This window comes from Panicum virgatum, chromosome 3K, assembly GCF_016808335.1.
Source record: "Panicum virgatum strain AP13 chromosome 3K, P.virgatum_v5, whole genome shotgun sequence".
Lineage (NCBI taxonomy): Eukaryota > Viridiplantae > Streptophyta > Magnoliopsida > Poales > Poaceae > Panicum > Panicum virgatum.
In genome coordinates, this window is record NC_053138.1 from 61,424,867 (window position 1) to 61,451,569 (window position 26,703).

The 26,703-nt window shown below is 47.5% G+C and overlaps 2 protein-coding genes and 1 pseudogene across 3 annotated transcripts; 2 read left to right on the forward strand and 1 right to left on the reverse strand.

The window, feature by feature from the left end:
* Nucleotides 1-156: 156 nt before the first annotated feature.
* On the forward strand, nucleotides 157-2,509 carry LOC120700090 (annotated as a pseudogene).
* Nucleotides 2,510-10,249: 7,740 nt separating this feature from the next.
* LOC120701142 (auxin-responsive protein SAUR76-like) lies at nucleotides 10,250-11,117 on the reverse strand. The gene has a single exon (XM_039985289.1). The coding sequence runs from the start codon at nucleotides 11,115-11,117 to the stop codon at nucleotides 10,692-10,694; it is 426 nt and encodes a 141-aa protein (XP_039841223.1). The 3' UTR covers nucleotides 10,250-10,691.
* A 10,701-nt stretch (nucleotides 11,118-21,818) lies between these two features.
* On the forward strand, nucleotides 21,819-25,144 carry LOC120700095 (serine carboxypeptidase-like 2). Of its 2 annotated transcripts, XM_039984271.1 has the most exons (13): nucleotides 21,819-22,232; nucleotides 22,323-22,548; nucleotides 22,651-22,773; nucleotides 22,885-22,987; nucleotides 23,159-23,196; nucleotides 23,273-23,374; nucleotides 23,458-23,538; nucleotides 23,631-23,786; nucleotides 23,918-23,989; nucleotides 24,200-24,321; nucleotides 24,428-24,541; nucleotides 24,735-24,780; nucleotides 24,906-25,144. In XM_039984271.1, exons 1-13 carry the CDS (start codon nucleotides 22,042-22,044, stop codon nucleotides 24,987-24,989), a joined length of 1,458 nt encoding a protein of 485 aa, XP_039840205.1. In that variant the 5' UTR covers nucleotides 21,819-22,041; the 3' UTR covers nucleotides 24,990-25,144. The 2 variants fall into 2 exon arrangements, 1 of the variants encoding a protein (XP_039840205.1); XR_005685784.1 differs by having other exon boundaries at nucleotides 24,428-24,780.
* The last annotated feature ends 1,559 nt before the right edge of the window (nucleotides 25,145-26,703 follow it).

The following is a 26,703-nucleotide window of genomic DNA, read 5'->3' on the forward strand; positions in this document are numbered from 1 at the left end:
ACAGCGTCACGAAAAGCGACAACGGCAAGTTCTTCGGCTCTTCGCATGGGATGGGGCCAAGAAATCCCTTGGTGACTCGTGGTCACTGTTTCAGGCAGCAGCATATAGGCCAAACAATAATGAGAACAAATTTTCTTTTGACATAGTGTTGTCCTGTTAGACCATTCCACGTTATCGCTCTGGATTTTCCACACGTCTTCTCGTTGCTAGATGAACGAGAAATTTTCATAGTTGATCCAGTTGCAGAATATGCGCTTCCTCGTCGTTCTCCTCCTCTTGATTTCCGGTACAGATTTGCTCGTCGCCGCCGGTAGCGATGGCAGCGGCGGGTGCGACCGCCGCTGCGGTGACATCTTCGTCCCCTACCCTTTCGGCTTCTCCGGCGACTGCCCCGTCGTCCTGGCCTGCGACGCCTCCACCTCCACGGCCCTCCTCCCGCGTACCACCACCGCGGCGCCGCCGTACCCCATCATCTCGTTCCGCCAGACCCCCTTCTCCACCTTCCTGGTCTCCATGGCGCCCTCATGCAACCGCAGCGTCGGCGAGGCCAGGGCGTCGCTCACCGGCGCCGGCTACGGCGTCTCCAACCGCACCGGGCTCTTCCTCGGCGGCGGCTGCCGCATGCCGGGGGCCTCCAACTGCTCCGTGTCCCCGAGCCTCGCGGCATCGCTACTCCGCACGGCGGGGTGCGCCGGCAACGACACCACCTGGGCGTGCGTGGCCGACCTGCCGTCGTACAGCTCCCCGCCGGCGAGGGGCCAGGGCTGGTTCCTCAACTGGGAGCACGCGGATGTTGCCGGGTGCGGGGACGTCCGGACGACGACGGTGTTCGGGGAGACGACGATGGGGTCCCCGTCCATGGAATTAGGGTTAGTGGAGATGAACTGGTGGGTTAACGGGACGTGCGCGGACGCCGCCGCCGCCGGCTCCGGCCGGTGTGCGGCGAACGCGGGGTGCGACGAGACGACTTGCTGGCACCGAGCGGAGCGTGGGGCCACCAGTGTTACTGCTCGGATGGGATGTCCGGCGACGGGTTCGTCTCCGGCGAGGGTTGCAACTACGGTTCCCGCGCCCGCGCCAAGCTGTCGGCGGCGGCGATCGCCGGCATCGTCGTTTCTGCCGCTTCCTTTGCGTTTGCCGGCATCGTCCGGCGGCGGAAACGGCTGAAGACGAAGACCGCCAAGCAACCACAGGTAAGAGTTGCGGGGATTTTCCAAGGCCAACCAGTGGAAGACGACCTCGAGCTAGGAGAGGAAGTGACGGGTCCCCAGCGATTCTCCTACGACGAGCTCGCCGCAGCCACGGGGAACTTCTCCGACGACCGGAGGCTCGGGAGAGGAGGCTTCGGCTCCGTGTACAGCGGGGTCCTAGCCGACGGGAACCGCGAGGTGGCCGTGAAGAGGGTGTCGGAGACCTTGCGGCAGGGCTGGAAGGAGTTCGCCTCCGAGGTGAGGATCATCAGCCGGCTCCGGCACCGCAACCTCGTGCAGCTCATCGGCTGGTGCCACGGCAGCGGCGGCGGCGACGTGCTCCTCCTCGTCTACGAGCTGCTGCACAACGGCAGCCTCGACGCGCACCTCCACGACCGCCCGGAACGCGTCCTGCCATGGCAGGCGAGGTACGGCGCCGCGCTCGGCGTCGGCGGCGCGCTGCTGTACCTGCACGAGGACGCCGAGCGGCGCGTGGTGCACCGCGACGTGAAGCCGAGCAACGTGATGCTGGACGCGTCGTTCACAGCCAAGCTCGGCGACTTCGGGCTCGCGCGGCTCGTCGACGACGGCCGCCGGTCGCACACGACCGGCTTCGCCGGGACGATGGGGTACATGGATCCGGACTGCATGCTCGCCGGGAGGGCGAGCGTCGAGTCCGACGTGTACAGCTTCGGCGTCCTCCTCCTGGAGATCACCTGCGGCCGGCGGCCGGCGGCCGACGGTGCGCGTGCGCGAGCGCGAGGAGGAACAGGGGGACGAGGAGTTCGTCCACCTGGTTCAGTGGGTCTGGGACTCGTACGGCGGCGGGAGCATCCTCGACGCCGCTGAAGCTCGGCTCCAAGGGGAGTTCGACGGGCAGGAAATGGCGCGCACGATGCTCGTCGGGCTCTGGTGCGCGCACCCGGACCGCAGCTTGAGGCCAACCATCAGGCAGGCCGTCAGCGTGCTGCGGTTCGATGCGCCGCCACCGAGGCTGCCGGCGAAGATGCCGGTTGCGACCTACGGGTCGCCGGCGGATCGTCCTGGCTTCACAACGTCGTCTGGGGAAGCGGCGACGACAGTAAGAGGAGGCGGCGGCGACAGCATTGGGCGTTCCAGCACCGCGGAGCTGCCGGACAAGTCCAGTTTGATGAAATGGCAGGCCAACGACAGAACTTCTACTATGTGACAATTCGCTGGTTTTCATTCAATTCAGCTATTCTACGGGTTATAGGCTCAAAGCCAGCAATTGAAATTGTTACGGCTAGTACATACATCACATAAAGTCAAGAACGAGGCATTCGATTGGCGAGCTGTTTTTTTCACATCTCATATGACTGCAGTTACAGAACTAATGAGGCGACCGCCGCGTGTGAACACGACGTCGGAGAGGAAGAATCAACCTAGAATTAGGAAGGTAAATCTAAGAGGGTTTGGGTTAGCGATGTGTTTACCAGGGTGCTCAACGTCGTCATCGAGCATTTGTCACTTGCCAGTGGTGAGTTAATTGGCAATGCTTCACTCAGGGAATTTACTTGATCCACGGAGTAGTAAAGAGGAAACTGTTGCATTTGTCAGCGTGAATTAAGAACCTGAAGATGCCAACTGATCATGCTAGCTTAGTTTGCACTATTTGTCGCACTACTTAGGTCCTGTTTGGATACTCTAGCTGAGTTACAGGTTAGAGTTAGTTTCTAGTTTATCAGGACTAACACTGAACTAACACTAACCAAAGAGGTGTTTGGACGGAAGGATTAGATTGACAATAAATTCACTTTTCTAATCATTTGGCTCCTTTAAACCATATTTCCAGCCGGATCTGGTGTGGCCGGCTCTCGTGGTGGCGGACTCGGGAGCGGCGCTTGGAGGGGCGGCGGCGCTCGAGGTGGTGGCGACGCTCGGAGGGGTTGCAGGCGCTCGGAGGGGCGGTGGCGCTCGAAGGGGACAGGGGCGCTTGGAGGGATGGCGGCGCTCGGAGGGGCCGGCGGCGATTGGAGGGACCATCGGCGAGTGCAGAGGACGACGGTGAATAGAGGTCGCGCGGCGACACCCTGGATATGGGTCAACAACGGAGGGTGAACGGCGGCGCACTCAGGGGCGGTGGCACCGATGTAAGGCGGTGTCGCGGCTGGTGGCCAGTGGCCCGGCGGCCGGCGGCAATGGGAGGGGGCGACGGCGAGAAAACCGACAGCGCCACCCTAGATTGGGGTCGCCGAGGAGGGAGTTGCAAAGGGGGAGTCGGGCGCAGAAAGATCCCACGAGGGGAGAGAGAGGGGCCCACCTCATCTAACGCCAATAAGCATCCCTTGGGGATAGTCTTTTGGATGGATTAGATGCAAATAATCCTAATCTAACTCACCTGTTTGGATATTTTAGAGTTAGATGAGTCCCAAATAGTTTAATCTAACTCTAACTCATCATAGATCCAAATAGGCCGTACTAAAAAAAGAGAATTATTGTGTCTAGTGCTTCTGCTGGTGCAGCTATGAAAACTTTATGTCATGATTTGTTCCATGAATTCCATTGCCCCCATCGTGAGTTCGTGACGAATACGGAAGACAGTGCCAGTGGAGCTTGCCAGGAAGGACAGCATCGCCCGCATTTCTGCTGCATCCTGGAACCGTGGACACGGACCTCTCACTGCACGGCCCTCTTCACGATAGAATTCTCCGTGCAGAAGCTCGTCTCAAGTCTCAATCATTGACAACGCCAAAAATAGGAACAACGGCAAGTTCTTCGCATGGGATGGCCTAGAAATCCCTTGGTGACTTGCGGTCATATTTCTCCAAAAAAAAAGACTCGTGGTCGCTGTTTTTCAAGAACTCGTGCTCACTGTTTCAGCCAGCAGCGTGCCAGCATACAGGTCAGCAATGAGAACAACTTTTCTTTTTTGCAAAGTGTTGTCCTGTTGTCTTTTTTTTTTCTATGCCTCTCATCTGTTTTTTTTCTTCTACAGCTCATGTGCAGACTCGCACTGTAATCTGCTGAGTAGATTTGTTTGCGTACCGCGTGGTGTCAGTGTATAGGGCTAGTGTGAGTCTGCTTATGTACAAACTCACGCCAACGCTACAAATCATGTATAGATTCACACCAACCATACACATGCACACCACAGATTCTATGGCTCATGTATAGACATCTACATCTATTGGATCAACACACTCAACCCATCCTCACTCTCTCTCACCTGCAGCTTCCTCCCGTGCTTGTGCCACCGCCGAGCGTGACCGCCACGGCTTCCCATCGCTGTGCCGCACAGCCGCAGATCCTCTCGTGCCCACGTCACCGCGAGCGCGGCCTCCGCGGCAGCCCCACCGCCGTCGGTCCTCCCGTGCCCGCGCCACCGCGAGCGCGGCTTCCGCGGTTGCCCTGCCGCCGTGCCGCACCACCGTCGGTCCTCCCATGCCTGCGCCGCCGTCGAGCACAGCCAGCCGCCGCGGCTGCCCCGTCGCCGGTCCTCCGGTGCTCGCGCCGCCATGCCGCACCGCCCGTCGGTCCTCCCATGCCCACGCTGCCGCTCCCGCGGCCAGCCGGTGTCCCCACGGGTGCGCTATTGCTCGGTCCGCCCCTGCACGCGCCACTGCATTCACCGGAGAAGAAGGTAGGAAGAACCTATTTCTTCAAAGAATGTTAATCTAGATTTTCGAAAATGTTGGATCCATTTTTTAAAATGTTGAAACAGGTTGTGAAAAATGTTGATGCTAGTATTTGTTTTAAAATGTTAATTTATATGTCTGAACAATGTTGAATCTGCTATTTTTAAATGTTGATCTCTATTTTTGAAAATATTGAACCTAATCATTTAAGATATTATATCTAATTTGGACCTATGTACTTCAAAATTATATGTTTAACCATCTTCCACGTGTTACATACGAGCCCCAAAGCAACCCCTGCCCCGACCGCAAACGCCAGCTCACAAACACATAATCGCCGGAAATCGGAGCCCCGATCCCCTCCAACTTCTATTCGCCGTCGGCAAGGAGAGTCTCCAATTCCAATCCGTCCGTGTCCGCCGAATCACCGAGTCCCCAACTGCAGGGAGGCCCGAAGCCCTAACCTCGATGAGTGAGTTGCGTTTGATTACGGTTTCGATTCTTCCCATCTGACACCACACGTATTTATTTGTAGTGAGGAAGAACGCAGGTTGCGCGGCAAAGCAAGGGAGATGATGGGGAAGCAATGCCCTATACTGGACAACTAAAAAAGTTATCGGTGCTAGTGATGGGACCAAATATTTATCATCAGATGTGATGTGCTACTAGTGTACATGGGTCCTGTACTCCTGTTTGATTCCACTTATTTGGATTTTGAGTAAATTGCATTACAGGTTCCCAAACTTGTCCCGAAGTTTGACCTAGGTCTCTAAACTCTCAAATCGGCCATCTGGGTCTCTAAACTGTGTTAAGTGGTTCATTCAAAGTCCCAAACATGTCACGCCAGCTTCCGACGCCAACGTGGCGTGCCACGTGGTGCCACGCTGGCAATAATTTGCAAAAAAAAACCCTGCATAGCCTTATCTTCTAAGATTTGCTCCTCCCTCACTCTCCTTCCAATCAGCCCCCATGCTGCAGGCCTGCTAGAGAAAATTGCATATTTGGCACTCCAAGCGTTGCGTTTCGCAGTTTTGCCATTCCAAATATCGTCTACGTAAAAACGGGACTCCAAACGTTAGACACTTGATTATACTGCCATTTGTTGTATTTTCTCTCTTTTCTTTTTCTTTCTCTTGTATTTGGGAGGGTGAAATGCCCCTTTTGCCTCTGTATTTACGTGAGCCTCTACACGAATCGTCTTGCCACTGATCGATCCTATCGGCTATCGCGCTCCTGTCTCTCCTATCGCACGCAACCCTAGTCCAGGGGCGGCGGCCACTGCACCACCGACCGGCGGCACCCCACTGCCAGGTAGCGCAGCAGCATGCAGCTCGCCGCCCTTGACGGGCTCCCGGCCCCGCCGGCTGTGCCGCAGGGCAGCGGTGACCTGGCCGCGCTGGGCGTGGCCACGCCTGCCCCGGCCGACAGCGGTGCAGCAGGCAGATTGCGGTGCTGCCCCTGCCGTGGCCGTGCAGCAGGCAGCCGGGATGACCGGCGCCGCCCCTGGCAGGCAGGCTGCTGCCGATGCCGCGCAGCAGGCCTGGCTACCGCTGCTAGCTTGATAGCCATGAAACAAAATAACAGCCATTCTCGATTCGCTTGCGTATGGTTTCGGTCTGTGCCTATGGATGCCTCCCGTGCTGTACTTTGGGGCATCCAAGAATATGAAATGCTTACAGTTTACAAGCGAGACCAACACATCTGTGCTGAGTTCTGACTGCAAGAGAAAACGTTGTACAAGATCAGACTTATTGCCGGCGTGCTGGCAAATACAGAACATGGTTGGACCACCACGACCGCTGTTATTTTGATCCATGAAAAAATATTCTGGACATTACAATGTGCCAAAAAATTCTGAGCACAATAATAAACACAATAACCATGATTTATCACAAAATTTCATGAATTTAAAGTAGACAAGTTTATCTCACATAACCTTAATTTGAATCTAGAAGAGTTCCATATGATATGAAATAAAATATAAGTTTACATCTCATACTATGGCGACAAAATATTCTGAGCACAAAAACTAATGGCTACCATTCATCCAACATGAAGCCTCCTTTTTGGAGTCATCTTTTTTGGTGCGGCTGCAGTAAGCATATTCTCATGACTACTAGCAGCGGCGGATTGTGAAGAGTTGCCCTCTCCTAATAAAGACGCAAGCTTGCTGCAAAGAAATATGGCATGATAGTTAGATTTATGCAAATATGGCATATTGCCGCACTGCCATCTTGAACTCCTCCATAGTTGGGTAGATTGTGCCGACATCCATTGGTGGGTTGTTCTTATCATATGAAATCACCACCTCACTTGGAACGGTATCACTAGTAGGAATGGCGGCACCATCATAATCACCATGTTCATCCATTCGGCGATCAAAAACCTCTGTAGGTACAATAATATGCTCCTTTTCTCTCACGCCTAGAAGTTCACACATCTGATTTTCACTTATAAGTGCAATTCGACCTTCCTCATCATGTGTCTCCACTATCTATAAGCTATTCCAATCAACTCCTGCTATATTTTCCACATGTTCTGGTTCAAACCTAAAATAAAAAATTAAGGGTACATCTATCAATATATGAACGAGCTACTAAACACAAACAATAATAGAAAGAAATTAAGAGCATCACCTTGGCACATCGACTAAAACCATATTGCACTGTATTTGCGGAGGAGCAGTAGTGCCACAGCCTGAAAAAACTAACATATATGTAACATATTTTTGTGTCATATTTGCAGTGAAAATGAATTGCAAATTGCAGTACATACTGCTCATTATTGGCATTGGTTTTAAACAACTAATTAAACAAATAGAACACATTAAGTATTGAGCAAAGGGCAATTAAGCAGTAGGCATCTACAACATACATGCCATGGCCCATTAGCGTAAATAGGGATGCGCAGATGGGCTGCAGAAGTGTACTAGTGTAAACACTACTTGCCCCAAATAAAATAATGACTGATTTTCTTAGCCCAACAGTAGCATCTTCCTCATGCGGATCGAGTCCCTCCTTGCAGGCTGTTCGGCAACCATGGCGTGGACGCCGGATGGGCATGGGTGACCAGCGATTAGCATGGGCCAGAAGAAGTACACGTGGGTACCTTCAGACACCTGGAGAAGGTCATCGGCGGCGATGCGCTCCAGGGCGACAACTCCGGTAGCCCGGTCGACCTTGCAAGTGTCGACTTCTCATGCGCGGCCAGGGAGCCGGCACCTTCGGCCATTGCGGGCGTGGGCAGAGCACCGCCGCCCTCGGCCATGGCGTGCGTGGACAGTATGCCGCCGCCCTCTGCAATGGCGGACGCGGCCACTCTGCCGCCGCCCTCGGCCACGGTGGGCGCGGGCAGGGCAGCGCTGCCGTCGGCCATGGCTACGAGAGCGGCGTTCGGCGTGCCTAGGAGAGCGGCGTCCGGCGGTGGGGCCCTAGGTTTGGACTCACGAGCGCAGCAAATGGATCGGAACGATGGGAGTAGGATCGATCAGAATAGATACGTAATCCATGCATAAGGGCAAAAGAGACATTTCATACTCTAAATACATGGAAAAGAAAAGGCAAATGATGGAAAATACCCCAAATGCTAGTATAATCAAGTGACTCACATTTGGAGTCCTGTTTTTACGAAGACGATGTTTGGAATGGTAAATTTGCGAAGCGCAACGCTTGGAGTCCCAAATATGCAATTTTCTCGGCCTGCTAGCTGTCTTGCGCCTTGGTGAAGAGGTCGGCGGGGAGGAGCGCGTAGCTCTTCCCCTACGAGTGCGATGCGTAGGGGACCTTCTGGTGGAGGAGGCAGTCCGTGCGGAGCAGCGTGCACGAGCTCGGCCCCGCCGGCATGGAGCAGGGGGCCTCGTCGGAGTCAGCACCCTCATACCGTAGGAGCTCGGCCCCGCCGGTGCGGCTACGTATGGCAGTCCGTCGACCTCGATTTGCCGCACCCCTCCTGCGCCTCCCTTCGCCTGCACGCGCCCACATCGATATCTCATCAGCCAGTGAAGCGGGGGTGCTAGATTGGGGACCGAGCCGGAGCGGGCTAGGGTTAGGGCGGCGCTCACCTACAGGGCACCAGGAAGATGCGGTCCTACTCCTCATCGACGGGCACGAGCGGATGTGGAGGTGGGGACGGAGGGCGGGAATCAGGATCCGGGTTCGAGGCGGAGGTGTCGGTGTCCCCGGCGGCGGAGAGGGGCGGCGCGGGCATTGCCGCCCGATCCGCGGCTGGGGGCGCGCGGCGTGCGGGATTGGGGCTGGGAGTCTGGAAATGGAAGTGGGGAAAGCCGAGAGGAGGGGCCTGTGCAGCACGGGGGCTGAGGGAGCTCGGCATCTCGAGCTTAGAGAGGGAGAGATTGAAGGGAGATGGAGGGAGGAGCAAATCTTAGAAGATAAGACTATGCAGGGAGTTTTTTGCAAATTGTTGTCAGCATGGCACCAAGTGGCATGCCACATCGTCGTCGGAAGCTAACGTAGCTCGTTTGGGACCTCGGATGAACCACGTAACATAGTTTAGGGACCCAGATGGACGATTTGAGAGTTTAGGGACCTAGGTGAAACTTCGGGACAAGTTTGAGGACATGAGGTGCAATTTACTCTTTGGACATCGCTTAAGCAAGATTCCCTGGTAAGCCAGCCGGAGAATTGGCTGCCTGGATAATCTGAGTGTTTGACAATCCTAATTATTTTCAGTTGATTCTCTTAGTTAAGTGGTAAAACATTTAAAATGTCCTTTAAGGCTGATGATATCTCATTTTTTAACTGAATACAAGAAGTCAATAATTCCTATATTTTTGTGTATCTTGAATAGACAATTGAATTACAATTGCTAGAAATTTAAAGTGACAACGTGTAGGCAATCCATACATCAACTTTGCACTAATAGTCCATTAACATATCTAAAATCTAATGAATCATCAATAAAATGCAATAATCGCACCCAACATTGCTTGTATTATCTGTTTATGGGAGGGCTGCCTAGGCGTGTCGGTGTTCAAGGTCCAATTAGAGCTAGACTGGCTGGACCGTGTCTGAAGTCTGAACTGAATTCAATCATGCCTGTTAATGTGACAGGGACTCTGCAGCTGAGTGCGTTGGGGGTGTGCTTGCTAGCTACACTGCACTGTAAGGTGGCCTGTCTCCTCGCGTATCTGCCTGCCTGCCTAACCTGCGGGCTAGTGCTAGCTATATGTCGATCTAGCTAGCTGACCCAGCATCAGATCGATCACCTTTGCTTTTCTCCTAATCGATCCTTTTCAATTCCTGGTTGCTGGTGATAGCTGAACTAATCGGGCTTTGCTTTGCATATATGCATTCTCACCTTTCAAGCTCTTCATTTATTATAAAAAAAATAGCATTTTTGAGTATTGGAGATACATGCAGGATGCAATTAATCAGCCAGACGTCAGCTATAGCCGACTATAAAAGGTACCTAGCAGGTCATCTGAAGCTGTACTGCCTCAACTAGTTGATCACGGTTCCACCTTACATTAGTTTTCAGTGAAATAGAAATGATCGATACAGCAATGTCAATGTGCAATAATATGCAGTGAAGTTAAGCAAACTAAGCCTTCAATCGCAAACAAGCTTAAGCAACATGATGACGCCGCCTGTCTCTGACGCAAATAGCATCAGAAGCGTCACTGATACAAACAAGAGAAACTATAGGCAACAACTGGCATCATATCAATCTCTCATCTCGATCCGTGTACACGAAGTTACGAACAGTGTGGCGCCCGAGAAATCTTAGACATCCGGCGCATGCAAGAAACGGCGAAAAAAAGAACTGAAGATCGATCGAGGCATGCAGCTTAACGAATGGAATTAATAACCTGACAAAATGACCATCAACCGTGTGTGTCCGTATTAACGACGACGACCATTCGATCGATGTGCAGCAGGGTAACCGATCAGCACGCGTAAAGCTGCGCGAGCTCCCTCATGGCGGCGCCGTCGTCGGTGCGGAGGTCGTCGTTGTCGGCGTTGTCCAGCATCCACAGCAGGTGGTCGAACAGCACCACCTCGCAGTTGACGACGACGGCGGCGGCGGGCTCGCCCTCCCGCCGCCGCCCCTCGTCGCCAATGAGCGCGGCGATCAGCGGGTGGCTCAGGTGCTCCGCGCTGATCACGTACCGCCGCCGCGAGCTGCCCACCAACACCACCGCGCCGCCTGACGCCGCCGCACCGTCGTCGTCGGCATCAACCGCGGCGGCGGCGGCGGCGGCATCCCTGGTGGACATGGAGCGCAGGTTGGTGTAGGGCGCCGGGCTCGGGCGCGCCCCCAGTTCATCATCTGGTCTTAATCGATCAAAAGATGCACATATACTTGCCTCCATATATATGTGTGCATTATTCACTCTTGAGAAACTTAGTCCATGTTATGAGGCTTTACTGCTTGACGATTCATTGCCTTCCACATTTAAAGAATCATCAAGCACAAAGCTAGGGCTTGTACTACTAATGTGATTTACTTGGGCTTCTGAGCTTTTCATGTTTAATCGAAAGAAAAGAGTTCAAGTTATGTATTTAATGATTATGTGCAAGCCATGTATGTGAGATCCTTCTCTTATGAAGGACATGGAACCTATAGGGCCAATGTATGTTTTATTAGGGTCAAGTATTTATGTTTTGCATCTAGGCCCTCTACATGCTAGTGTGTGCATGTTGTGTATCAAGTAATTCAAAGTCATTTAGTGTAACTTTAGATATTTGGTTGATACCTTCTTTTGAAATTGACTTAGTGTCAAAAGAACTAAATTGTTGTGAGGTATGAGCCAAATATGTTAAGAACGTTACTTAACTTGAGTTACTAGATACATGAATGTTATAGGATAGATTTTTCGAAAACCCAAGTAGTATGCTAGGCTGTATGCTGTTTGGAAACTTTTGGTTCTTGGTCTTTGTGACCATGTCAAGTTGCCTTGTGGTTATAGTTACACTTGTTTGATTGTTGGCTAACCACAAAGCAACAAGACTCTCTCAAGTCCATAGGATCTATTCCAATCTCATCTCAAGGGGTATATTCTTTGGAAATGGTATCTCTCATCAAATTCAAGCCTAGGTTCCTAGTTCAAATGGATATCTAAGACAAAGGAACCAAAATATCAAAATATTTCTCTTGTCATGGCCCTCTCATCTAGAAATCAAACTCTATCAACACTTTTGAGATATTTTGCCCAATTCTGAGAATAGTCCAGATTCTCTGGGTTCCAGCCCGGATTCTCTGGGGTGGCCCGGATACTCTGGCATTTCTCCCGGATTCTCTGGAGTTTACCCAGGAACAGCAGTAAACCCGGAAGTTCCGAGTTTACAACCCGGAAGTTCCGGATTCAAGTGGGTAAAAATATTCACCTAAAAAATTCTGGGAAATTTCCATGGCTATAAAGTTCCAAAATTATTATGGATGTTCAAGAAGTTGGAACTTACTTTTATCTCGGGCAAATACACTAAAAAATCAAGTCAAGTCCGAGGGGTTTTGTGAAAACCGGAAGTTCCGGTTTTTAAATCCAGAAGTTCCGGATTTCAACAATTATATCACTATTTAGCCCGTGACTTACCCTTTCACCCCTCATTCACTCTCTCACACACTGCCCGACACTTCCCTGTTCGTGAGAGGCGATTTTGTGGCGATTCAAGGATTTGACCAAGGGTTTTAAGGGGCAAAGGTGGGCTCTTGGTGATTTCAATCCAGAGGTTCCGGATCCACCCTCCGGAATCGATTTCAAACCCTTCTCACCATGAGCAACGGTACAAAATCATTTCTTTTGCTCGATCTCTTTACCTAGGATTGAACTATTCGATTCCTTTGGTAGAACACTTACATTTAGACCATAGATGATATCCCTAGCAAAAGAATCATGTTTCCATGGTCGATTCTGTTGATGCTCGTAGTTAGGGTTTTTTGGGCAAACCCGGAAGTTCCGGGTTTCAAATCCGGAAGTTCCGAATTTACCCAGAAAACTGGAATCCAGCTCTGATCTTCCAAATTATCGGTTTCTTTCACTCAAAATCATTCCAGTCCTAAATTCAAGGTTCCTCCTTGTTTTTCACAGATAATTCAAATGAGGAAAGATTTGTTTTGAGGAGAAGAAGCAAAAATCCTAATGTTCCCATTGGGACAAGAAGATCCATGAGGCAACTTTCCAGAGGCACCTTGCACATTGCAGATGAGCCAGAAATTCAGGAGGAAAACAACACCTCTAGTGATGATGGGGAGGAGAGTGATCCAAATTATCATGAATCACCTCCCCATGGAACAAAAAGAAGTGGTAGGCAAATGAGCAGCAGCAGCAGCAGTGGTGGCCATGGAGTTGGCAGTGGTAGTGCTCAACCCGATGAAGAAGAGGAAGAAGAGGGGCAGCAACAACAGTCCGGTCAGCCACTCTTTGTGACTGGAGTCATGATGAGAAAGCCAAGTGTTCCCCATGACTATATCATGACTGATTACATGAAGAGGGGAATGACAGACAAAGTAAGAAAAGAAAGATTGAAGAATCCTTTGCGTGCTAAGAAAGGAAGAAGTGTTGATTATAGATTTCAAACCAAGTTTCATCAAGACTTCTATGTGAGTGCAATTCTTAGCAAGAAATACAAAGTGGCACGCTCTCAATTTATGAATTGGCCAAAACTTGAAAGCATGGGAGATCCAATTTTTAATGAGATCATTAGTGCATGCAAGGCTAAGCACATATACAAAATCATGGCATTTCAATATGATTGGAACATAGAAGTGATTGCTCAATTTTATGCCACTTGCTTTTTTGAAACACATGATGATATGAGATGGGTCCATTGGATGACAGAAGGAAAATGGTATAAAATTAATTATGCTGAGTTTGCATTCATGTTTGGATTTGGGAGAGCTGATGCAGAAAGAGTTAGACTTCACCTTAGCTCTCCTCTTCCCAAAGAGGAAATGAAATGCATGTACTTACCTGGCAGGGAGTCAGAGTTTGGGGGGCCTAAAGGACTAATTCCATTTTATGCATATCTTAACAAGTTCTTTAGGAAGACACTTGCTCCAAGAGAGGGTGATGCTCACAATATATCGTCATATGGAAAGAATTTGCTATATGCTTTAACTCCTAGTGAGCCAGAGTTCAGTGTGTTTGATTACATATGGGAGGAAATCAAGTCCATATCTGAATCACCTCAAAAGTGTTGTGGTTTTGGAGCTTATCTCATGTTCATGATTGATCAAAAGACCAACAAAAGATTTGAGTGTGATTACAAACATCCTCCTGTTGATGTCAAGATGGACTCACACCCCGGACCCACTCTTGCTGAAATTATTACATCTAGAGAGCAAGATGCAGCTCCAGGTGATGGTGATACAGCCCCACATGCTCCTACACATGCTCCTACACATGCTCCTAGTGCACCACATGTCCCTACTCGCTCCTATTCTAGGTGTGGTGGCTCTAGATCTCAAAATTGGGAAAAGCCTCCCTCTCCAATTAGAAAGATGTTCAACATGATTTTTGGGATGTGCAAGTCCACAAATGATGTGGTGCACAAGGAGAGGGAAAGGAGGAAGAAAGACACTTTGAGGCTAAAGAAATTGCAAGAAGCCATGTTGCCCAATGATCCTCCCTCACCCATTGGCTCAGAAGGACATCAAAGTGAGCCTGAAACTATGGAGCAAATGAATGCTAGATATCAGCAAGAAGATTATTGGGGGCAGCTCTATGGAAGTGGCACCACATCCTATGTTAATCCTACTGTTGTTGACCCCTCGACCACTTTCATGCCTCAGGCTCCTCAGTTTCCACCACCACCTCCATCTTATGGGTTCGATGCTTATGGTGCTTGGATGTTTGATCACCAGGTTGGTGATGCCGGCCAAGGTTCGAGTAGGCAAGATGAAAGACAAGACGATGAGGATGATGATCAGTAGTAGAAGCTCCAGAAAAACTCCCCTCAGGCCCTTCTTGGTGATAGATGACAAAGGGGGAGAGATTATTGAAGATTAAAGCTTCTACTCATACTTCAGTGTTTCTGGTCAGGCAAACCCGGAGGTTCCGGGTTTCCAAATCCGGAAGTTCCGGATTTGAGTGTGGGATGCCACATGCCATGTAATAAATTCGTTTTAGCTCATGAGGACTTGAGAACAAATTGTATTGTGTGATATTGTGTGGTGAACCTTGTTTAGATGCTTTAAACTAATATGTTATGCTTGTTAGTGTGATAAAAGGTGATGAAATGATGTTTTGTTGTTTTTAGGCCAGTTCTGCCTGGCAAATCCGGAAGTTCCGGATTTGTAACCCGGAGGTTCTGGGTTTGGACTGACAGAACTGACATACTTCTTTTATCTTGCTTTTGTGTGAGATATCTGTCATATGCATCATGTATTATTTGATCACACATTTGTTTTGCACTCCACGGATGCTAAGATTTAGGGGGAGCTCTTTGTTTTTCTTATGAATATGTGCAAAATGGCATTTGAGGCCAAATTGATTGAATTCCATTCAATGCACACAGTAAGGGGGAGCTCCTACAAAATCTGAAAATTCAAAAGCTATATTTGTTATATCTTTTTGTAAGCTTTAACCGGTGTTGTCATCAATCACCAAAAAGGGGGAGATTGAAAGTGCATCTTGGCCCCTAGTGTGTTTTGGTGGATTGATTGACACCACGATTAAAGGGCTAACTATCTTGTTGAGTATATGAGTAGGAATTGATTATCACAATTGAAATCTATGTGTTGAAATGAATCAAGATTCAAGACACATGCTCATATGACAAGATGAATGACATGTTCTAGTATGAGAATGTTAACAAACAACAGCTATCATGGAAATTGGGATATGTATCAACGATAAAGAATTTATTCGTATATCCAAATGAAGCTTGTTGACATAAGTGAAATTCAAAATGACAAGCCAAGGTATTGTGAATGAGACAAAGGTATATGCTTAGGCATAGTCTCACAATTGGAGAAACTTGTCATAAGGGATGTATGAGATAGTTGATGATCAAGCTAGCATGAAAGAAATGATGTTCATTGTAATGGCAAAATCAATGTGAGTTCAAGAGGGCTCTTGAGGATAAATGGATGTGATCGAAAGGCGTGTTTCTAGAGGCTATGTAAGCAAAGGCTTGGCATGAGCAAAAAAACCGATAATGATCAAGTCCAAGAATTCTAAGAGACATGGAGAATTTCATATTGACAAGTGTCATTCATTAGAGAAGAAAAACTGCTTATGGATCAAATATAGATTTCATTGTAAGTTAATTGTGATACAAGCCTACATGAAGCTATATGTGATGCAAGGATGAAGAGTTGGAATTCGGGAATGGGTTTCTAGGTACTAAGCTTGGAGAAGGGCAATTGTGGTTGTGCCGAGGAACCAATGCTAGGGTGACGAAACGTTCCTTGGGTTCAACTTGGAGAATCTTGGTCATGTGTGGTGTTCATGTTGGCAAGTATCAATCTTTCTAGAATCTTGTTGTGAAGATGGTGACTTAAATTAGAAGTGGATTTCATTCAAGGATAAAGGTTCAAGGTCACTAGCTCAAGGAAGATGTGCTCAAAGTAAAGAAGCCAAGTTGGATGCACACCTCAGATTGTGATTGATCAACACACGGCATAGGATGAAAAAGAGAAGCTCAAGAAGTTGAAATGTAATTTATCTTTGATCTTGAGTTTAGGTATGCCGTACTATCAAGAGGGATGCATCACAATAGTCTTTGGTTTAGTCTCAGTGCTCAAGTAACCCATGTGAGTTGAGAGAGACACAAAAGCCTCAAGAACACATATTAACTCTGCTGTCAGGGCAAATCCGGAAGTTCCGGATTTGGAATCCGGAAGTTCCGGATTTGGTACACGTGGTACTAACGGCTAGTTGGTTTGAAAACTCGGAGGTTCCGGGTTGTAGAATCCGGAAGTTCCGGATTCTAACTGTCACATAACGGCTAGTTTTGTTGGGACTGACTATTTATACCCCTTAGCCCCCTCCTTGGTGGGCTGCTGTTCCAGGCTCTTTTCTGTTGATTGCTGGTCGTCCAAAGAAACTTGGTAGCCATAGTTGAGCTCTCCCCAACCTCTCTTTGTGAGATTGTGTGATTAGTGTATATCCTTGAGTTGGGTTGAGAGAGTTGAATGCTTGAGAGCATTAGAGAGCACAGCAAACCTTGAGCACTTGAGATTAGCCGTGATTTGTGTGATTCGCATTTGTTACTCTTGGAGGTGAAGCCTCCTAGACGGCTAGGCGTCGCCGGCTAGCTTCCAAGAATTGTGGTGAGCAGCGGCAAGTTTATTGCAGCACCGATCTTGTGCCACGAGGGCGCATGGTCATATAGTGGAAGGAGGAGATAGCTTGACCTTGGAGTCGATATAAGCTTCCTCAACGGAGACTAGGATTCACACATGGGTGCACGGGGTGAATCTGAACTTCGGTAAAACAAATCCTTGTGTTCATTGCATTTACTTTTATTTTGTGGTTTTGAGGAGCTCTCCATTAGACACTTGTGTCTTGGAGATATTGTGTTTTCGTTTGTGCAGGATCTGCGTGAACCTGCTCAAGGAACTTCTCTGAGCAGACTCTACAATTGGGGTTTGAATTTACATTCATTTATTAGCACTACTCTTTGTGTTCACTCTGTTCTGAGTGAACTCGGAAGTTCCGGATTGACAAACCCAGAAGTTCCGAGTTCACCCACTGTCTAGCCCAAATCCGGAAGTTCCGGATTTGAAACCCGGAAGTTCCGGGTTTGGCAGACAGTGAATTTTATCCGCTGCGTTTGAGTAAAAATTTGTAGGTGCGCCTATTCACCCCCCTCTAGGCGACATCACGGTCCTTTCAGTATTTGATAGTTATGTTTGCCAACAATCTGTAACTTAGATGTTGGAGTTCGATTTGTATCTTGCAATATTTTGATTAATATTTAGCGAAAATATATCTAGTGTAGTTGTTAGAGCACTTAAGTAGCATCTAGCAGATCTAGACCTGACTCATCATCGGAGCGAAATAAAAATGATCATGGATTAGACAAAAAAAAAGTTATGTTAAAAAATAAGTTGAGGCCTCTTGCTGGCTTTGGTAAATAAATGTTATGCAAAACTTATATATATGCGTGTTATGTTAATGCATATATGTTTTAATTTTTTTATTTAACCGAACCTATTATTGTTTTTCCCACTTTGGTTACTGCACAATTTATTTGTTTTTAGCCCATATGACAGCATATATTGATCTACTTTAGAGTTTTGTCATCTCGGTGATAGATAGTTCCATATATATCTTTGTTGTTGTTTCTAACTCTTTTCTTTATTTTTCATTTTCTCTAGCAAATTTTATTGATTTCTCTGTCTTCTATTTTGTTCGTCGGTATATTTGAAGTTTCCTGTTTAGTATTGTGCCTCAGGGTTTTTTTCTGAGTGAAGAGGAGCATCGACAACGTATATTTGTTTGAATCATTTGATTTTTTACTGTAGGCAATCGACTTTGAGATAGATTAGTAGGACTTCAGGCCTGTATCTGTGGCTAAAATAACTTCAGTTGTGGCTTCTTTGATGGGGCAGCTTTTTTTATGGATATAGAACTGTTTTGAAAACCGTTCGATAGAACCGCTTCTTCTATTTTTTCATGAATATATGAAAGATGTCAAATGTCCAACATGACATGGCTATAATTTAATATTTTTCTCATTCTAATGATATTATTTATAGACTAAACCAATAAATTCACTTTTGTCCTTTTCTTTTGTCCTCATTTTCTCTTTTTTCCTGCCTTTTTTTATATTCTCCTTTTTCTACTTTCCTTACCCGTTCAATCTTGGTGCTTCTTTATCTTTTTCTCTACTCTTTCTCTATACTTCTTTAGAGGTATCGATCACATTTGTGTTCCATGCCTAGTGTGTACTTATAGAAGATTAGATGGGGATAACAATGTTAATAATTATCTATGCTATTTGATTCCTCACATGACTAACTCCCTGATTTTTCCCATGCATCTATTTAGAGTGATCTAATAATAGTCACATTTATTTGTAGGTTTCGGTGCTTTACCCTTTATCCCAGTGATTATTACTTGTATGGAACTATTTATATGCCCATAGAATTATAATTCTTTGTTGACCACCATCAGATTAGTTTGTATAACTAAAGTTGTTCAAGAATATGCAATATTTATGATGATAATCCTTGTTTGGAGAAAGCATTGATTCTTTAGCGGATATTTCTCTCACATTAATTCGTCTGCGTGTTCATTGGCCCACACTTACAATCATAAGGTGCCAATGGTCTTGCAATAGGTTGCAATATGTGAAACTCTACGCATCATCATTATTTTTTCGTCCCTATCTTGACGTTTGGTTGCTCCAGAAGAAATGGATTGATTGAGTTCGGCAATGATTTTGAGTAGAATCCAGTGTGCTTCATGTAGCTGCATGTACTGCAGGACGTTCTTGAGACTCAAAAAGTTGTGATTCGAAATCTTGGGCAAAGACTATGGTCGCGTCGTAGTGCAGGGCGTTCCAAAGATTTTTCAAAGCAATTATCTCTTTCAATAGTACCAATACAATACAACTATGGTCGTGTTGTCACGCTTATGCTACTGCTATTTTTTTTGCATCTTTAAGAAAGGTTAATGCGAGACATAGATGGTAACATGAGTTTTTATGTCATGCAGACCTTGTATTTAACTTTAATTGGATACACACACTTTTTGGTAGTTTAAAATATTGTATCTCATTAAATTAGACATGGACTCTTTTGTCCAATTTAGATCGTTAGATCTTCATTAAATCGAATGGTGTAAATCATATACACAAATACTATTTAGATCTTCATTAATTTGGAGTATTTATTAAATTTATTTGCCATGAAACTCAAACTTGGATTTTTATTATTGCATTTGATACTATTTATTTAGCTATTTTTCTTCTTAATATGATTCATAATCACTAAACATATCAACAATAATTTTTTTATTCTAGTTCTTGCATTTATCTATTTATTAATCATATTTGATGTCAATTTTTTTATACTTTTAATTTTTAATTTAGCTATTTGGCTAATAATAATTTTTTTGTCATGTGCCAATGCTAATTTTTTTTATTTTATAATTCCGAATTTGCCTATTTAGTAATTGTATTTAACATGGACTCTTTGGTTAAGTCCTAATTTCTTTATTTTTTAATTCTAAATTAAGTTATATTTACTAATCGTATTTGGTATGAACTCTTTGTCATGTCCTTTTTTTAATTTTTTAAATTCGAAATTAGCTATTTATTAATCGTATTTGACATCTCATCGCGTTTCTTTACTCCATCATCATCACGAAATCGTCCGTCCATCCATCTTCGATATCCCTTCACGTCGGGGCAGTGCCACGACACCGGGGGCACATCGTGTCAGAGGCTCCCTCTGCCAGCCTGTTGCTTGCGACCCTAGGAATTCAAGTTAACATTATCTCTTTGCAAAGAGGTATTAACAGTCCAGATTAATTGTAAAACAAATGTTTTTCCATCAAGCTCTCGTATTACCCATGCCCCCCTCTTCTTCAATAGTACAGAACCCATAATCCGTTTGCAAAACTTTTAACAGGTACTAACAATATGACATACTAAAAAATTAGTCAACTGACAACAGTTGAACAGTCATAGAATAACGTAGGAATTTCTAGACCCTCTCGACGAATATGGTGGCTTGTTTTAACACTCCCTTAATAATATAATAGAATTTATACTTTTAATTTTAAATTTAGCTATTCAGCTAATATTAATTTTTATCTAGTGGTAATGCTATTTTTTTAATTTGATAATTCAAAATTTTCCTATTTAGTAATTGTATTCAACATGGACTCTTTGATTAAGCCCTAATTTCCTTATTTTTTAAATTCCGAATTAAACTATTTACTAATAGTATTCAGCATGGACTCTTTGCCATGTCTTAATTTTCCTTAATTTTTTAAATCCGAAATTAGCTATTTATTAATCGTATTTGATATGAACTCTTGAGTTAGTTTGAACCGTTAGATCTTCATAAAATCCAACGGTGCAAATTTTTCTCTTTTTTAGATTAATGTGGGAATTTCTAGACCCTCTCGGCGAACGTGATGGCTTCTTTTAACACTCCTTTAATAATATAATAGATGTGGTCCTATCCCGCCATAAGAAAGTGTAATTGGAATTTATTTAGAAACTCGATTTGATGAATATGAATTTTTCTCCTCCTCCACCTTTGCACGGAATCCGATGCTGCAGCGTGGTGCCAGCCCATTCGAATCGAACGAGAAAAAGAAACACCCAGACCTCGAGGCTATGCGGGCCGGCCTTGGTTACTGGGTTCCAAAACTTTGGATGTCCAGTCTAGAATTTTTGCCGTTGTGCGTTTAGTTGATCCAAAATTCTAGACAGTTTTATTAAAAATTGTTAGATGCACCTCTCCTCCTTCATTTCAAAAAACCAAAATTTTAGAACAGATCAATATTTTAGTCCCGCGCGTTTGGAACTTTGACTCATTTCGGCCTAGACTAAAATTTGGATCCAGTAACCAAATAGAGCCTAAAAACGCCGTGGGCTGCAAAATTGAGGAATGCTGGCTTCTGCTACGCCTGGCCTGCTTCAACTCTGGGCCCGCGAGGCCCATTTTTCCACCAGCTATCATTTTTTTATGATGACATAATAAATGGCCTCCCCGTTGACTGTTGTCTTGTCTGGACCCGGATGCGGCGGCGCGTCGATCCCGGCTGGAGTGTCGGCAGGCGGCCGGACACGGGCCGTGTTTGGTTAGAGGTGAAAAGATTTTTGTTTTTATCACTAATTTAAAGTATTAAATGAAGTCTAATTATAAAATAATTTTTATAATTATAGTATTGTATCATGTGCTGTAGCTAATAAAATTTTTAACCGCATAATTAGAGAATGATTAGGTGCGGTTATTATAGCATCACTGTAACCAATCCTAAAAGAACTTGACTCATTAGATTCGTTTCAAAAAATTATACTCATCCGTGAAAAAATTTCATAAATAAATTTCGTTGAGTACTTTCCATTACGAACCAAACATTGGCCACGGTGGCCGCCGTCGTTTACGCCGCGGCCGTTTGGTAGTTGGTAGTTGGTACCAACACACTCCACACTGTGCAAGGCGGGGCCCCTCTCCGCCCGTCGCCATGGCCTTCTTCACTGCGCTGCCGGCGGCTCCATGCGACCATGCCGGGCGTCGCCGCCAACTCCTCGCTGCCTTCTCTCTTTGCCCGCCGTAGGTGAGCAGGCCTTTTCCGAATCCCGACCCCGAGATCGGCCTCGCCCTCGATGACGAAGTTTCTTCTTCTTCTTCTCCGGATGATGCTCTGGCGCCGCCACCGTCTCTCCTCGCCGCCGTACACGCGGCTCCTCGCCTGCCTTCTCCTCCTCCTCCAGCTGCCGCCGCTCTCCCGCGCCGCGACGGTGGTCACTCGCCTGCCGGGGTTCCCCGGCCCCCTGCCCTTCTACCTGGAGACAGGGTGGGTAATCCGATCCCCCTCCCCTCCACTCCCCCCAAATGCTCGAGCTCTCTGGTTCGATTCACTTACCGTGCGTGCGTGTGAGAGCAGGTACGTTGGCGTGGGGGAGGAGGAGGCCGGGGCGGAGCTCTTCTACTACTTCGTGGAGTCGGAGCGGAGCCCCGGCACCGACCCCGTGCTGGTGTGGCTCACCGGCGGGCCCCGGTGCTCCGCCTTCAGCGGCCTCGCCTACGAGATCGGGCCCATCAATTTCGTCCTCCAACCCTACGACGGCACGCTGCCGCGGCTGGTCTACAGCCCGGATTCCTGGACACGGGTGAGAACTTGCGATTCTTCAGTGATGCACACATGGAAGAAATTTCGATTTGGTGTGGTGAATCGTTGATGACCAATTGGTTGGTCGATCGATGGATTTCAGGTGGCGAGCATCATCTTCCTGGACTCGCCCGTGGGTTCAGGCTTCTCGTACGCGCGCGACCCCCGCGGCTACGACGTCGGGGACGTCTCGTCGTCTAGGCAGGTCGTGGAGTTCCTGAGGAAGGTCTGGAAAGAACACGCAGCGAGGCGTGGAGTACATTCGTTGATCCATCAGTTGGGAAAAAAAAGAGAAATGTGCCTGTTAAAATAAAGCTTGCTAGTTCTGTTTGTGCAGTGGTTTGATGCTCACCCATGTCTTCAATCAAACCCTTTCTACGTCGCTGGCGACTCGTATGCAGGAATGGTGGTGCCCGTTATTGCACAATATATCTCAGAAGGTAATTTTAAAGTCTAGTCTTGATTGCTCAGAAAGAGCCCCTTGTCTTGTTCTTTTCCCCGCCCCTGTCATATGCCTACCTGATCCTGTGTCCTGAAGAGTACTCGCTCTTGGTCTTAAATTTTTATCCGTGCCATTGTTCTTTTCTGCCGATGAATGTTCTGTGCTCCAGGAAATGAAGGAATGCATCATCCACTGATCAATCTCAAGGCATGTAATTTCTAGCACACGAATCGGCAAACCGGAGAACTCGCCGTCCCTACTGACTGTTTCTTTGTATATGCAGGGCTATATAGTCGGCAACCCTGTAACCGGAGACAAGGTCGACACCAACTCTCGGATTCCGTACGCTCATTCGCATGGAATCATATCTGACCAGCAGTACGAGGTAGCACTCTTGTTCATTCAGATCTACTTGCCTACTTGGATGACAGCTGACTAATCTTTTTCCTTCGCTTTCATCTGTCAAAGGCTGCGGTGGCAAATTGCAATGGGGATTATGTGAGTCCGACGAACAAGCTCTGCGCCGACGTGCTACAAACTATCCAGAATGTAAGGTTCATCTATTGTGCTAATTTTCAGAATTAATGGCTATCATCATCGACTGGACTATCAGTTCCTTATCATGTCTTCACTCTTCACAGCTCATGTCAGAAGTCGACCACAAAGATATACTGGGACCGAAATGTCCCCTTGATTCACCGAATCCGAGGAGAGATGCTTTAGAGAGGAAGTCCCTAGCAGAGGAACACTACTATCGGATTAGTGACCCACCTGCGGAACCTTCTTTTCGTTGTTTTGTGAGTTTTATCCTTCAAATAATCATCGTGTCGATTGTCAATTTCATGCAAATCTAGATCAATGTGATGAAAATATTGATCTCTGCTGTTCATCACAAACCATTGCCTGAAATTGCTTCTTTGGAACCCAGGAATACCGCTACTACCTGTCTTACTTTTGGGCAAATGACAATGCCACTAGAGCTGCCCTTGGGGTCAAGGAGGTAAAGCACTTCCTTATCTTTTGCTTCTAAGCCTTTAGTTTGCACTCGTCATTCGTCAGAGCACAAATTGCCTCCACCAGCTTGTTCGCTCTGCAACACTAAGGAATCCGTGCTTATTAGTTCTCTGTTTACTTTTCAGCTGCTAATGACTCTTTTCTGAATTTCTTGGGACTGAGATTCTACTGACAAAAGGATAGCATTAATGAACAGGGAACAGTGAAGGAATGGGTTAGGTGCCAGCGTTCAGGTTTTCCCTACACCTACGATATTCCGAGCAGCATAAAGTACCACTTCAACCTCACCACCAGGGGTTACCGCGCTCTGGTATACAGGTGAAAGCATGATGTTTCAGTAGGAGCATCTATCTCTTAAGTTCACATATGCTATTCGAAATCTTCATCCATGAACATCATGCTTAGTGGTGTACTGTGGGTGCAGTGGAGACCATGATCTAAGTATACCGTTCTCGGGCACACATGCATGGATAAGATCCTTCAACTTCTCCATTGTTGATGACTGGAGGGCGTGGCACCTTGATGGCCAGGCTGCAGGGTTAAGTCATCTCCTGAATCCCTTGAATTCTACTGTTCTCGCTTTGCTCCTCTCTCAATCAACATGTGGCGCCATCATCTTCCATTCATATTTTCAAGGATGGAACACTTGCAGTCTCCTTTGTTCGTTCCTCTGTTGCATTTTTGCTTGAACTGATGTAGAATTCACCTTTTTTCTTCTTCTTTTTGGCCAGATTCACGATCAAATATGCGAACAATCTCACTTTCGCGACAGTGAAGGTTTGTCTTTTTGTTTCTCTCTCTCTCTCTCTCTCTCTCTCTCTCTCAATTCAGCTTCATGAGATCAGCCAGATGATTTACATATGGGTCGTATTGGTAACATGGTTTTTTTTTTGTTTATGCAGGGTGGTCGCCATGCTGCTCCAGGGAATCGGCCCAAAGAATGCTTCACTATGGCTAAAAGGTGGCTGGACAATAAGCCTCTCTGATTTGCCTGCCAACTCAGGCTGCACTTCTGAATCCGGATTCAGTCTGTAACTGTGCAATAAGTCTGTAAAATGACAACCAAACTAGCGAAGTAAGTTAATTAATGTAATAAAGCACGTCAAATATTAAGTTTGCACTCGAAAGTGTTTCTCTTTCATTTTGGCTCTTTTTTTTCTCCTTTTTTTTTGTGACACGGGGAGCTTTATTAAGAATTAAAGAGTATCGTTATAAAGAAAAAGAATGTCAAATTCCAATATATCACCAACAATTATGCTCAACCACAAAACTAACATGTGAGCAAGGTGGTATTTGTCGGGTACCATGATTAGGGGCACTCTAATTAGGAGACTAAAATTACCCTAAAAACGCAGACACGTGTTTGGCAACCGGGCCCACGAAGCCCTACAGCCTCTTTCCAATCTGGAAGAAAGGAAATGACTCAAAGAAGCCCAACACATGGCCCACGTATGCAGTGCGGCCCATCCGCACCCCCTCGGACCCGCGGGGTGATCTCCGCCTCGCTCGAGGGCTCCCCGCCGAAGCCCTCGACCGCGCCTCCGCCTCGCTCGATGGTAGCGAGCCTGCCCTTGAGAAAGCAGAACGTCTCCGCCTCGCTCGAGGCCACCCCTCGACAGAAAGGACAAACGGCCCTTCCGCTCACCCGCCCGCCATACGAAGGCATTAAATGTCAACCACTCCTCCACAGCGCCCGGGTCTGACGGCGTCAGGCCGCCATTCCCCACAGTGGCTGTGACCGGAGTCTTGTCCGCCAACTTCGGTCACTACTTCGCCATTCTGGACGCTGTGGCGACACTGTGGGAACCTGCGATGCAGTGCAAGACGTGCTCGGCACTGCTCCAGCTACTATACTGCCAACTCCCCATACCTCCTTCGTACTTTCTCTTCCGCGAAGCCCTCGAACGGCATGGGCGCGACCCTCGAAAGCGGCTCCGGCCTTGACCAGGACAAGACCCTGGTCCTAGGACCCTCGGAACGCCGCCACGCCACGCCTGGAAGATAGTACCCCCACAGCAACAACCACGCCGCCCGCTGGAGCTGCAAGGACGTTGGCGCGATCTCCGCAAGACCAGGGACGATGCCCAGGACGACTGCCACGCCCGGCGCCATACCCCACAGTGTACTTCCCACAGTGCTCGACCACTGCACCCTCGCGATTCGGGGAGAAGATGACGACTTCCACGATCCCCTGTGCATGTACACCGTCCCTCCTTGTGTCTATAAAAGGAGGAGGCGGGCTTTCCCTTAAGGGGGTCGGCCCATTCGGTAGAACACAACGCTCAGCACTACTCGCAGAGCACATACGCTCTTCTGAGCCCCGATATTGGCACTCGCCTCAATCAACTCCTCCTCTAGCAGAAGACTTGGGAGCTCCCCTCCCTCTTTCGCCTCGCTTGTAACCCTTACTACAGGCACCCCGGTGCAAGACAGTACAGTGCTCTCGCACACTCCTTTGCTGGACGTACGGCTCCACGGCCGGAACCAGGATAAACCTGTGTGTTACTGTGTTGCCTCTTGCATCAATATTTGGGACGAGGAACACGCAGCATCATCACTAGTTGGGTCCGGCCCGCCGGGTTAGGACACCGACAGTTGGCGCGCCAGGTAGGGGCGCTGCGTGATATTTTCTCTTTTGTTCCCATTTGATCTCCAGGGATGGCGAGCAGATCCAACCCATTCCCCATGGGCGCCTCGAAT

Coding starts and splice junctions, on each gene's coding strand:
- LOC120701142 (XM_039985289.1), bottom strand. CDS start 11,117: ATGGAGGCAAGTATATGTGCATCTTTTGATCGATTAAGACCAGATGAT.
- LOC120700095 (XM_039984271.1), top strand. CDS start 22,042: ATGACGAAGTTTCTTCTTCTTCTTCTCCGGATGATGCTCTGGCGCCGC. Junction 22,988..23,158: donor TGCACAATATATCTCAGAAG/GTAATTTTAAAG, acceptor TCTGTGCTCCAG/GAAATGAAGGAATGCATCAT. Junction 23,197..23,272: donor ATCCACTGATCAATCTCAAG/GCATGTAATTTC, acceptor TTGTATATGCAG/GGCTATATAGTCGGCAACCC.